At 38.9% G+C, this 13,440-nt stretch overlaps 1 protein-coding gene across 2 annotated transcripts in view; it reads left to right on the top strand.

Moving 5' to 3' along the window:
• Positions 1-13,440, top strand: part of TEK (TEK receptor tyrosine kinase) — a 106,166-nt gene that overhangs the window by 59,066 nt on the left and 33,660 nt on the right. For both annotated transcript variants that reach the window (XM_004600369.3, XM_055135700.1), the window contains exons 7-11: positions 1,058-1,186; positions 3,266-3,417; positions 5,195-5,339; positions 10,459-10,620; positions 12,362-12,496. In XM_004600369.3, the coding sequence (XP_004600426.1) occupies positions 1,058-1,186; positions 3,266-3,417; positions 5,195-5,339; positions 10,459-10,620; positions 12,362-12,496 (723 nt within the window). The remainder of the gene's footprint in view (positions 1-1,057; positions 1,187-3,265; positions 3,418-5,194; positions 5,340-10,458; positions 10,621-12,361; positions 12,497-13,440) is intronic.

Genomic DNA, 13,440 nt, shown 5'->3' with positions numbered 1-13,440 from the left:
GCTTCAAGTTCATTAACTCTTCCTTGATCTCTTTGATAATGCTAAGTACATATAGTGAAAATGTTATTTCATGTTTTTAATTCAAGAGGATCTTTTGGGTTAATTTTTATACTTTGTTTTCATCTGCTGAGATTTATCAGTTTTATTTATTGTGGGTACATTTTTCTTTATTTCACCAAACATAGTTATTGCCATTTCAAAATTCTTGTCTGCAACTTCCAGCATTTAGGTCGTCAAGGTTAGTTTCTGTTGACATTCTTTTCTCTTGAGAATGGTTCATAGTTCTCCACTTCTTGAGTAATTTAAGATTCTATCTCAAATATTGTGAGTGTTACTTGGTGGAGACTTTCGAGTATGATATATTCCTTTGAGGAATGTTGACTTTAATGCTGTATTTTATCAGGAAATTTACTTGGCAGGACTCAAACTAAAAACTCAGACTCTTTGGCTTTAGCTCAAACCCAGTTGAGAGTTTTTATCTGTAACTACACTGTTTTCAGTCTGTTCTCAGAGTGTATAGTTTAGGATCCAGCCAAGTATTTGGGGGTGTCTCTATCTTACCTTTTCTTCATATTTTCCTCTCACTTTCTAACATCTCTGGTTGTTTTTTCACTGTCCTTTGATTCTTCAGCTTATAGGATTTGCATTTTTGCTTCCCAATATATTATCTATGGCACTCATCCATTAGACTAAAGACTGAAAAATGGGAAACATATCATTCCCAACTTTCAAGTTCAAGGTTTCCCTAAGACTCTGCCTGTTTCTTACCACTTTTAAGTACTTTCAGGTAGTATTTTTCAGTTTCAGTTACAGTCCTGTAACTGAATCTTATCCCTGACAAGATTGTCCTAAGGAAGATTATTCACCTCTCCCGGAAGTAGAATTCTTCAACCTTTTTAGTTTCTAGTAATCCAAATAAATAATGCATATAAGTCATACACTACAACATATGAATTAACGAGGTTGATAGCTTGGAAAGAAAAGAAAGCTAGTCACTTGGAGCCTTCGTTTTCTCTCTTTCCTTGTGTTAATACTGGTTGCTATGTCTTCGTTACAGCATGCCAGCCTGGTTATTATGGCCCAGACTGCAAACTTCAGTGCAGGTGCACCAATGGGGAGCTGTGCGATCGCTTCCAAGGATGTCTCTGCTCTCCAAGACGGCAAGGGCTTCAGTGTGAGAAAGAAGGTAAAGCAAGGTAACACTGTAGCCAAGGCTATGGTCAGCATGTTCACACCAAGCTTTGCTGCTATAATTCTTGTCCCAGCAGCCTAAGACCCTCAAGCCCTTCTGTTTCCATTTAGAAGCCAGGGAGATTATATCTCAAGTCCTCATTGACAACATTTGAATTCTTTGCTATAGAACCTCATATTTATTTCCATTTTCCTTTCCACTGATAATAAACTATGTGCTCTTTTGTAACATAGTAAATGATGGCTGGTCACTTGGAAGCCCTGCCTACCTCTTCTGCTTTCTTCAACGACCAGCCTTTGTCCCTGGTTCAAAGGGGGAAAGAATGACTTTGAACGGGCCTTTGAACAAAGGATATTGTTATGTGTATATAAAGAAAGAAGGATTAAACACAATAAAACTTGTAAAGTGATAGTTCAAAAACTATTCTGGGGGGAAAAAAACTCTGATTCACAGACTAAATCTAATTCATGATACTCTTAGCTAAAGGAACAACTTTAATATGGGTCTGGGGTGATAGTATAGCAGGTAGGATGTTTGCCTTAGACGGGGCCGACCTGGGTTTGATCCTCCGTGGCACTCCTTATGGCTCCTCGACCATGCCAGGTGTGACCCCTGAGTGCAGGAGGAAGCCCTGAACACCACCAGGCAACAATCTAAAACAAAAAATAAGAAAGGAAGAAAAAGAAAAAAGCTTTAATATGGATAGAACTGGAGGGTATTATGTTTAGTGAAGTCAATCAGAAAAGAGCTACAGATACCAGAATATCTCTCTAGAGAAACATCGTTTGGCAATAACAAATGGTCAAAGACAACAAAAAATAAGAACTGGCTATAGAACTGAGCTTACCAAGAAGAGGGACGCAGCAGGTAGTTGGGAGGGGACCCTGAGACAATAGTGGAGGGAAGTGGACACTCTGGGTTGAGGGGGCATTGGTGTTAGAATATTGTTCCATGAAGTCCTATTATTGACAGTATGGAAAAATCACAAAAATCCCAAGATGAATGTATGTATGTATATATATATATATATATATATATATGTGTGTGTGTGTGTGTGTGTGTGTATGTATATTAGATGTGTGAGGTCCTGAGTTCAGTATTTTTCGTTATATGTATTTTCCTATATATGTATTCCAGTATTTTCCTATATATGTATTCTTTTTAATCATTTTAATCACCCATCACTTGCAGACTTCCTAATCAATGAGCCATCTCTTTTTTCCCCTACATTTTATTTAAACAACATGACTTATGAAGCTGCTCATGATGATTTGTTACAGGCATTCAATATCCCAACACTTATCCCATCACCACTGTCACCTTCCGTCCACCATTGTCTCCAATTTCCTAACCAACCCTCGTCTGCGCACCATAGCAGGCCCACAATAATTTATTTTGTATTCCTTGTTACCCATAAATGACAATGAGTCATCTCTCTTACATAAACACAGGATTATATTTATCAGCAATATCTTAGTGGTTTTATATTTATGTTGAGTGTAAAGATAAAATTTTTGGCCTATATTTGGGAAATATTTTTTTCTTTCTATTCTTTCTTTTTTGTTTGTTTGTTTGTTTGGGGGCCACACCTAGCAATGTTCAAGGGTAACTTCTGGTCCTACACTCAGAAATTGCTCCTGGCAGTGCTCAGGAGACCATTTGGGATTTCAGAGATCAAACCTGGGTCAGCTGTGTGCAAGGCAAGAGTACCTGCTGTACTCTCTTTCTAGCCCTGGACAATAATTTTCTTTAAAATCTAGTGAGACTGAACCCAAGGTCATGGGAGATGTGGTGATGTGTCCTAGGTCCATCAAGAGAGCACAGCAGTAGGGTTAAGGGTGGGATATTGGTCTCCAACATTTGAGCTCAAATGTGGCTCTGAGCCTTATTTTTTTCATCTACAGAACGGGTCCCACTATAGCACCCATTTCTTATGTTTGTTATATAAAGATAAGACCATACATTTGTAAAGTACTTGTTTAATACGTGGCTTACTCAATGACATCTATTTTTCTTACTACTTTTACTGCTCTGCTAAAGATTTGCTTTCACAGTCTTGTTTTACCCATACAGGCACTCCAAGGATAACTCCAAAAATAGAAGATTTGCCAGGCCACATAGAAGTAAACAGTGGTAAATTTAATCCCATTTGCAAAGCATCTGGTTGGCCTCTACCTACTAATGAAGAAATGACCCTGGTAAAGCCAGATGGAACAGTGCTCCATGTAAGGTTTATTTATTATCTGTTCTCCTCGCATCATTAGATACTTTCAGTGGAATAATTAGCCCATGAAAAGCTAGACTCTCCCCTGGAATTGCATCTCTGTGTCAGGGGTATGCATCTCAACATGTCATTTTCCAGAAAAGTCAAAGCAGACTTCTTGTAGCCTCAACTGTCTTTCCCTGCATCAACTACTACTGCAGTGCAAGGTGGAAAATAAACTATCACAACAGAAGTAAAGGAACTGAGTGCCAAGGATGGCTCAGAATTGTTAGATTGTGTGTCATAAAAAGTTTGTGTCAGCCTATGTAAGATTCTCCACATTAGGCCCATACAGAAGTGCCTAACAGCTCTCTGGTGTAGATAGGAAAGAGTGAGTTGGCTCAGTGGCCACAAAAGGGTGTGAGCCATGAATCAGCAGGAAATTCATATACTGCTTTCCAGAAGCAACCAGCTTTTGGAGCTTTGATGACAGGTCAAAAGCTGTGTTTGGAGCAGCAGTCAATGGAGTACAGGGGTATAGAGTCCAACACAGATCGTTTGATTGCAGATAGACCTGTTTCCACTTATTCAAGTCAGAGAGCGTGATCCATGGAAAATCTTGGGCTGACTGAATTCAGGTCCCATTGCTTCTTTGGCTTGCCCTGAGTGCCGGTGTTCACTGCCAGTTCTGGCACTATCTCAGCAGTTCTTCTCTGCCAGGAAGGACTAAGCTTATTTGCAGCATGTTTCCTTCTCTAGCCTAATAATCCTAGATGTACCACATGAAATTTCTGTGCCTCATGAATGACACTCCGAAAGTTGAGTATCTCCATATCTAAATAATTTGAAATGGTTATCCTATTTTTTTTTCCTCTTGAAGGTAAATAAAAACAAACTTGACCAGCACACATTGTTGAGTGACCTCCCAGAGGCAGGAGAGGTAGAATCCATACACCAGGGGGCAGAGCGGTAGGAGAGTGGGTAGGTGTTTGGCTTGGAAGTGATTGACCGTTGTTCAATCCCTGGCACCCCAGATGGTCTCCCCCAAGCCCTGCCAGGAGTGGTTCCTGATACAGGAATAAGCTCTGAACACCACTGGGTGTGGCCCCCACACAAAAGCAAAAATAAAACAAAAAGAATCCACACATCAGATACCCCTGATTCCACTGAAACAACCTTAGCAGAAGCTAGTAGACAGCTGCCGAATCTTGCTGATCTTCTCATAAGTCGATAAAAGTTAGGCCTATCATCTCGGAAAAAACAACCAGGTGGTTCATAAAGCTTATTTAGCATTAACTTTTTAAAGCTTTTTGTAGAAACGGAACTGATGAGGTGAATGTAACTAAGGAATTAGTCCAAAGGGGTCCATACTTCACATGTGAACTCAGTTCCATGTGGGTACAGAGTCCTAACTTTTTCCATAACACCATATTCAACAGTCCCTTCAAAACCTCAGGAAATCATTTTGTCCTCTCACCCATATATCTCTGTGTTAGAGTGGAGGGGAACAAATGTTAACATAAGTAGTTCGAAAGGAATTCAGCTCCTTGCTTGTGTTTACCCTACACTCCCAAACACAAATATAACAGCAGGATCTGCGAGGGCGTCAATCCAATATAAACTTTCAGGGCTACTACAATAGTGTGGGAAACAAGCCAATGATTATACCAGTAGTGCATTTAGCTTCTTAATCTCGCCTAGAAAACTTCTTATGAAACAATGAGATGGGGTCAGTGTTGTGGACCTTTGTGTTTATGCCTCTCTAAAAGCGATATTTTTTTTTGTATTCGCCCTTCCAGCCCAAAGACTTTAATCATACAGGTCTCCTCTCGGTGGCCACATTCACCATGGACCGAATCCTGCCCCCTGACTCGGGAGTCTGGGTCTGCAGTGTGAACACAGTGGCTGGGATGGTGGAAAAACCTTTCAACGTTTCTGTGAAAGGTAAACCCCTTTTTCCAGAGGAAGAGCTTGTATCCTGGACGGGCCATGTGTGGTGTCTCTGAGTGTTGTTTCTAGATAGAAATGCTATCTGATACTAAAATGCCTTCTGGATATTTTTCAGTATAGCAATTGGCCTCTTAAAAAATTAAATGCTTTACAGCAGAAAGGAGAAATTGAGTGTATGAACTTTAAAGTTGTTCAACCCTGGCTTTAATTTTTGTTCTGAACAACTTATATATAGTCCTGAGCAAATACATTTAATCTCTCATTATTTGTAAGTAAAGTTTAGTTTCTTTACCTCTCCAAGATATTGTGAAGCTCTATTAAATGTAGAAAATACTTGGAATTGTATCTAGCACAATGTTTGTTACTATTTTTTATTCCATAGAGTTTATTTCCAATTTTTATTGTGACCCTTTTCATCATTACAGAAGATAACTCAGAGAACCATTATTTTGAGGACTTTTTCACATAATATGAAGCCCATAGCTTTATTTTCAATTAAAGTCAATTTTTTCAATTGGACTAAGTACTTTCCCCATACTCTCTTATTTCATATTTGTAAAGATATGAATCAAGTGCAATAGGTAATTGTCTTCTCCATTTTGCTGGTCAGGAAACAGGTTAATAAGAATTTAGCTCACTTGTCTAAAGCAGCACATCTTGTAAACAAAAATATCTTACCAGGTTGAGTGTCCTAACTCTAAAACCCATGCACTCTATTTGAGATAATTTTCTTTTCAGAGATTACAAAGCAAGATAATCAAAGTTTATTCATGTTATACTTATTTCAATAGAAATATTTGGAAAATCCTTGAGGTAATTCCAAGAATGAACTTACTGTAAAAAAAATTGAAGTATAATATTTTTAAAGGCCTTTGGCAACAGTAATACCACAAATATAGCTTCATTGATGTGGATTTTCTGTTCTGACATTCCATGTTGGCCACCTCAGAATCTTGAATTGTGTGTGTGTGTGTGTGTGTGTGTACGTGTGTGCTTCTGTTTTTTTGTTGTTGTTACTGGAAAAAAGTCCAGTTTTGGTTTATTCTGGAGAACATCAACACAATCAAGGTAATTTCTTAGATTTTGCATATCTTCAGAAGAAATGAAATGAGAGAGTATAGCAGAAGGGTACTTACTTTGCATGCAACTGACCCAGGTCCAACTCCTTCAGTGCTAAAGTATCATACTAAGAGGGACTTGGGGGATTATATGTGATGCCATGGATTAAGCCTTTTCCAGCCACATGCAAGGCAAGTGCCTTTGTCAGCTGTTCTGTCTTTTAACCCCAGTATTGTAAGCTTTTAAGTACAACAATTATATTGAATTCAAAGCCATTCCAATAACTTAATTTTAACAAAATTTCTTCTTTAAGACCTTATCTCAAAACATAATTACTAAGGTACTTAAGGTTAAAAGTTCAACAAATGAATTTTGAGGGAATCAAGTTCAGCCTATAATGTCATGCAATAGAATATAAGACAGCTATAAAAAATAATTCCTGCAACAGGGTTGAAGAACCTTATAGATAATAATAAGCAGAAGAAAGTACATGCTTTATTATTCCTTTTTTTTTTTTTTGCTTTTTGGGTCACACCCAGCAGCACTCAGGGGTTACTCCTGGATCTGCATTCAGGAATTATCCTGGCAGTGCTCAGGTGACCATATGGGATGCTGGGTATGGAACGTGGGTCGGCCACATGCAAGGCAGATGCCCTACTCTCTGTACTATAGCTCCATATAAAGCTGCAGAAAGGAAAAGCTAATCATTAGTGACAGAGTAGGATAATAATTCCCTTCTGACTGGGAAAGGGCTGAAACTTAAGGATGCTTTCAGGAGGAGAACATGTTTTCTCTTAATCTAAACGGTAAATATATGGCTTGTACTTTATGTATATCTTGCTAAAAAATCATTAAATTATAAATATGCAAAAGGAGGATTTTGCAGAATTTTTTCCACCTTAAAAAGGTATTATAATTCAATGGAATACTATGCAGCTGTTAGGAAAGATGAAGTCATGAAATTTGCTTATAAGTGTATGGACATGGTGATTATCAAGCTAAGTGAAATGAGTAAGAAAGAGATGGTCAAACATAGAATGACTGCCCTCATTTGTGGCATATAAAATAATATGAGACTAACACTCAAGGACAGTAGAGACAAGAGCCAGGAAGATTGCTCCACAGTTGGAAGCCCGCCTCATGAGCTGGGGAGAAGTCAACTGGGATAGAGAAGGGACCATTAAGTCAATGATGGTTGAAGGGATCTCTCAGAATGGGAGATGTGTGCTGAAAGTCGGTAAAGGACCAAAAATGATGGCCTCTCAGTATCTGTATTGCAAACCACAAGGCCCCAAAATTGAGAAAGAGTAAGAAGAAAATTGTCTGCCATAGAGGCAGGGGGTCAGGTGGGGTGCAGGCAACCAGAGGGATACTGAGGACATTGGTGGTGGGAAATGTGCACTGGTGGAGGGATGTATGTTTGATAACTGTATGACTGAAACTCAATCATGAAAGCTCTGTAACTGTATCTCATGATGATTCAATTTTAAAAAGGGACTGTAATTTAGGTAGCATATTTACATTAGTTTAACAATCATGGTATTGATACACAGTCACTGCACAATGCTCCCTCAACCACCACCAAAGTGTCCCAAACTCTTCACCACTGTCTTTTTCACTTCTTTTTATAAGAGCTTGGCATCTGTGACTTTAATAAAATATACATCTTATGATTAAACACTGTGGATTTTACTTGCTTATATAACAAAGCACAACTTAATGGATTTATGTTGACTCACAGCATTGTGCTAAACTTGCCTAAGTAAAACATGCATCCCATCTGGGTGGTCCAATTTCTTTAGCATGACCTACCTCCAGTCAGAGGACACTGCCTGATTGTAAACCTCTAACCAGAGCCTCTAACCAGCTTTGCAAATCAGTGAAAATAGAAATATTTTACAGATTCTAGGGCAAAATTATGTACCATTATTTGGAATCGCATTTTATAGATTCATTTTAAAATGTAATATGAAATACATATCAGAAACATCACATACTAAGCAACAATAATTTTTTCAGAGACTGAAAGAAATTCTTCATGCTGACACTGGTCTACAGACCAGCAGTTCAAAGTCAGTGTCTTAAGTAATTTCCTTCTAAATTTCTCATTTAACCAGCCAATAGGATTTTCTGAATGCTAATTTTTGTTTCAGAACCAGTTCTAGGAATTAAAAAGGAAGAAATGGGGCATTTGCCTCAGGAAATGAATCCTGGGGCAAGGCTGAAGGAGTACCTGTAATATTAAATAGGGGGAGTCAGGCTCTCTTGAAAAATATAACATGAAAGCAAAATTTTAAAGGTAAATTCTAAGGATAGTGACCCAAAACATGAGATAGAGAGGAAATGTGAATACACCGACTATTATCATACAATTAAGGAGTTCTTTAAAACTTTTTGCTCTAAAACTTTTTTCCCATTTCCATAAAATGTTTATATTAGAGATGAACTCTAGGGGTCAGAGATGTAATATAGCAAGTAGGGTGTTTCATTGTGTTGCATGTGTGTGGCCGACCCTGGTTGGACCCGTGGTCTCTTGAGCACCATCAGAAGTAATTCCTGAGCACAGAGCATCACAATCTGAACATGGCTGGGTGTGCCCCAAAATTGAAACAAAACAAACAAAACAATTGAGGTGAACTCTATATTTGTTTTTGTACAATGTATTTTTGCAAGACTGTTGTAATAAAGATTTATTTATCCCCCAAGAACCAATTCTCATCCTCTTGAACTTCTATTGGGCCTCATTAAGGACACATGATTTTTGAGATGTGAAACTATTCTGGAAGATCACAAAAAGATCACATATCTTTTAAAAGCAGATAGCCTGGGGCCATAGATATAACTCAATGGATGAGTAAATGCTTTGCATGCAGAAGATCCTGGTTCAACCCCAACACTGCAAATGATCCCTTGGGCACTTCTAAGATCAATTTCTGAGCACAGAGCTGAGATATATTGGGTGTGACACCATCCCCCCAAAAAACACACACACAATTGAACAAGAAGCAATAAAACTTTTCTTTTCTTTTTTCTTTTTGTTTTTTGGGTCATATCCAGTGATACTCAGGGGTTAGTCCTGACTCTGTGCTCAGAAATTACTCAGGGACTCTATGGGATGCTGAGGATTGTACCCAGTTCCGTCGCATGCAAGGCAAATGCCCTACCCACTGTACTTCACTTGGACCAAAAAAACTCCTTTCTTGATTGGGAGCAGGAGAAGTAACACTTGGATGGGAGAAGGGTCTGAGAGGAAGAGGTTTGAGCCAATGAAGGTTCTAGAAACTACTAAGAACAAGGAAAAAGACTCTTCTATGAGCCTTCAGAAAATGATGAAGCCATGTTAACCTTGATTTTACCAACCCATGTCTGACTTAAGAAACTCTGAGCTGTAAAGTAATAAATGTGTGTTGTTTTAAGATGAGAGACAGAGACTGACAAGAATGAGAGAGAGAATAGTCTAGTGGGAAGATGGATATCAAATAATCCCATAATGTCACAAATATCACAAACAAAAAAAAAGTGTAAGTCCCAGGAAAACATATTTCACAGAAGCATAATTGAGATTCTAGAATCCCCCTATGAAGAAGTCACATCAGATCTGAAAGTTGATCAAAGAATACTGCAGCTTGGAGCACTTTTTGCAGCAGAATATCTCACAAGAGCCTGATACTGGGACCAGATTAAAGTGTTGACAGTTGGGTGAACTGACACAAATGAGAGATACTAGAAAGTACTGGATGAGGGGGAAAGGAGTATGGACAGAGACAGGGGCTCAATTGTGCAGGTCATTGCATGACTATGATTTTACTCTAAATGTAACATGAATATAGTTAAAGGTCTTCAGCAGAAGAATGCTTATATTTAAGAAAACATTTTGAATTTGGATAATGAGTTGGAGGAACAAGAGTCAAGTCAGTAGATCACAAAACAGGTGATTATGGTTACTCTGAGCAGAGAGTACTAAGAGGACTTTGTTCAAAGCTTATCTCTACCTAGGAACAACAACTGGACTCCAAAGTGTAAAGACTAATCTGATTGTTGAAATTTGATTTAGTTCTTCCAAAGCCCCTGAATGCCCCAAATGTGATCGACATTGGACATAACTTTGCTGTCATCAACATCAGCTCAGAACCTTACTTTGGGGATGGACCAATCAAATCCAAGAAGCTTCTGTACAAACCTGTAAATCATTATGAGGCTTGGAGACATATTCAAGGTAAGGGTGCACAGGGAAGTCACCTGAGAGAGATGTGGCCCTAGAGAAGGAAGCTTCACAAAAATAGAAATCCTTTCTCTTTGTTTCAACCCTCTCCTCCAATGCAGTAGCTGTAGCAGAGGGTTTTACTTCTGAGTACTCAAGAGAGCAATGTGGACTCTTGAGTTCTAGGGTTAACATTTGGGGCACTGTGATGCTATACTGTGGGGCATGGAACCAACCTGCATGAAGAGTTAGTTTTGATGTTACTGTTCCCTTTCCTCTGGATCTCTAATCCTAGTTTTAGTTACTCTATCTCATGTAAACATGGTAAAAACAAACTAAAAACCACTCTGTTTGCGCCATGATAATAGAGAAGTCCAGGCTTGCTGGAAAAGCAGACTTAATCTGCTTAAATCTGGGAGGAGAGAGGTGATAATAGCTTCTATGTTGATTTTTTTTTTTCTCCATTGAGTCTTGCTTAAAGCACAGATCCTGAGAAGGATTTGGATCTGAAAAGACTGAGTTTTGCCAGACGAGGGGGAGGGGGTAAGAGGCAAAGAGAGCTACCTGCCCCTCCACCAACTTCCTGAAATTACAAATAATTAAGCAAAATGTGGTAATGAGTCAGAAGTTGAAGAAAAATACTGTTATTCATTAAGTTTATTTTGAAATACAAATTACAGTTGTATTTTTGCATGATCATATAAAATAATTTTTCAAATGATAACTATTATCACCTGAACAAGTTGCTTCAGTTGTTGCCTTTTATAGAGAGACCCTCCACTGCCAGCTTGTAAGGTAACTGGTATCCCCTCACCAATACTTTATTCTAACTATGCATATGATGTTCTGAAAAATGGCCCTCTACTAACTTTACATAAATGAAGAAGTTACAAAACAGAATAAAGGGAAAGATTTTGGCTTCCTAACTTTAACTGACCTGAATAATTCAATAGTCATGGAACTCAGAATTACTGAGAACTTTGCATTCTATTATCAATTTAGCCAAAATTCAGAATCTCAGAGACTGTTTCTGCCAAACTGCTAAATGGCTAGCTTATAGTAAAAAGCAACTTTTGGGTGTTTTATTTAGTTTTGTTTTTTGCCATGGTGGTAATAATACTAATCTGTACTCTCTTTCTATACATGAATATCCACAGTGGTCTTTTAAGAACTCATATTTTCCATCTAATTTGGACTATTTTTATAAGGAAAACAAAACTCTGCCTATGCAATATCTAGGTAGATAGTAAGACAAACTGAAAGAAAATAAACTTATCCTTTGCGTCTGGGATCTATTTTCAAGTACTTCAGAACCCTTCTTTGGGAATGATGTGACTGTTAGAAATCTGTTAACTTGTTTCTGTAAGAAAGCCCTGAAAAATCTCTGCTCTTCATAGCTCATTGCAATTACTGTACGACTGTGTGCATTTGAAAACAGTAGAAATTAAATTATATTATTCTATTGAAGTATTTTCCCTAAATCTATTGTTGAACATGTGTATAGTCTTACTCTCCAAAAAAGCACCAGCACAAAACTGTCCAGTTGGCTAATACCTTCATCATGACCAAAAAACTTATTTTTAAAAACTTGATTTCCCTTTTATTGAGAACAGTGATGGATGAATAGCCTCACTGTTTCACTAAGACATTGTATTTTAAAATACCAAACAGCAGATCCCATTGCAATAACAACATCCCCGCTTAAAGAATGCAGAAGGATGCCAGCTGAAGTTTCCTGGACTTTCTCTCCTTCCAGTGACAAATGAGATTGTGACCCTCAGCTACTTGGAACCCCGAACAGAATATGAGCTCTGCCTGCAGCTGGTGCGGCGTGGAGAGGGAGGGGAAGGCCACCCTGGACCCGTGCGACGGTTCACAACAGCTTCTATCGGTCAGTGGACACAAACAGCATTTATTCACAAGCTGGATGGGAGGGGGAGGAAGGGGAAAGAGGAAGGAAGACCAGGAAGGGTGGTGGTGGGTGAGTGGGTGGGTGGGGATGGAGGTGGAAGGAGCTTGCTCTGCGGTGGGTGGGAAAGTGACAGGAAGGTTAGGTACTTTGAGCCAAAGCCTTCCTTTATTTGGGCTGCACTCCTTGTCTAGCTCCCCAGGGGAGGGTGTCTGCAGCAACCCTCGGGGACAGAGAAGGAAGCAGATGAATCTTCAGGAAAGCTGGGACATCCCTTAGGAGTTGGGATTTACTTAGCAGCAACTTTGTTGAGCCTTGGCTCTTGTGTTTTTACCACGGGCTTCCTGTTTCCATGTGAAGGGCGGGGGCCAGGTTCTTGTCCCATACATACCTCAGAAACCCCCGTTTATTTATTTTAAAAAATAATGACCGATTTTTCAAAGTAACTCATGCCCAAGCGAAACATCAAATAGAACAGAAAGCTTTTATCTAAGAAGGGATAGCCTCCTGCTGCCTTCCCCGCCTTCCCCTCCTGCAGTCTATAGGCAGACAGTCTTACCTCTTTCAGCTGTTTCTCCTCCTAGACACTTCCTTGTTTGTAAGTCAGTTCTCAAAACTGTCACCTGGAGCAATTGCCCAGACACAGATTTCTGGACCTTAGGCTCGGTTTATGATGCGATAGGGTTGAGGTTAGGTTGCGCATCAATTTCTAAGTCAGATGAGTAAGACAACTGCCATATGATTTCACTCATAGGTGGCACAGAAAGAAAACAGACAAATGAGACAAATGAGACAAAAGTAATCTCTTAGATTATCAAACTAAATTAGTGGTTACAAGAAGGGGGGAGGGTAAATCGAGTACAAAGGGATGGATTGTATGGTGATGAGATAGACTTCTATGTAACTATTTAGTATGCATTCTTTTT

The sequence above is a fragment of the Sorex araneus genome, chromosome 1 (assembly GCF_027595985.1).
Source record: "Sorex araneus isolate mSorAra2 chromosome 1, mSorAra2.pri, whole genome shotgun sequence".
Lineage (NCBI taxonomy): Eukaryota > Metazoa > Chordata > Mammalia > Eulipotyphla > Soricidae > Sorex > Sorex araneus.
The sequence above is the reverse complement of the archived record's forward strand: the minus strand, read 5'-3'. Positions and strand labels throughout refer to the sequence as shown.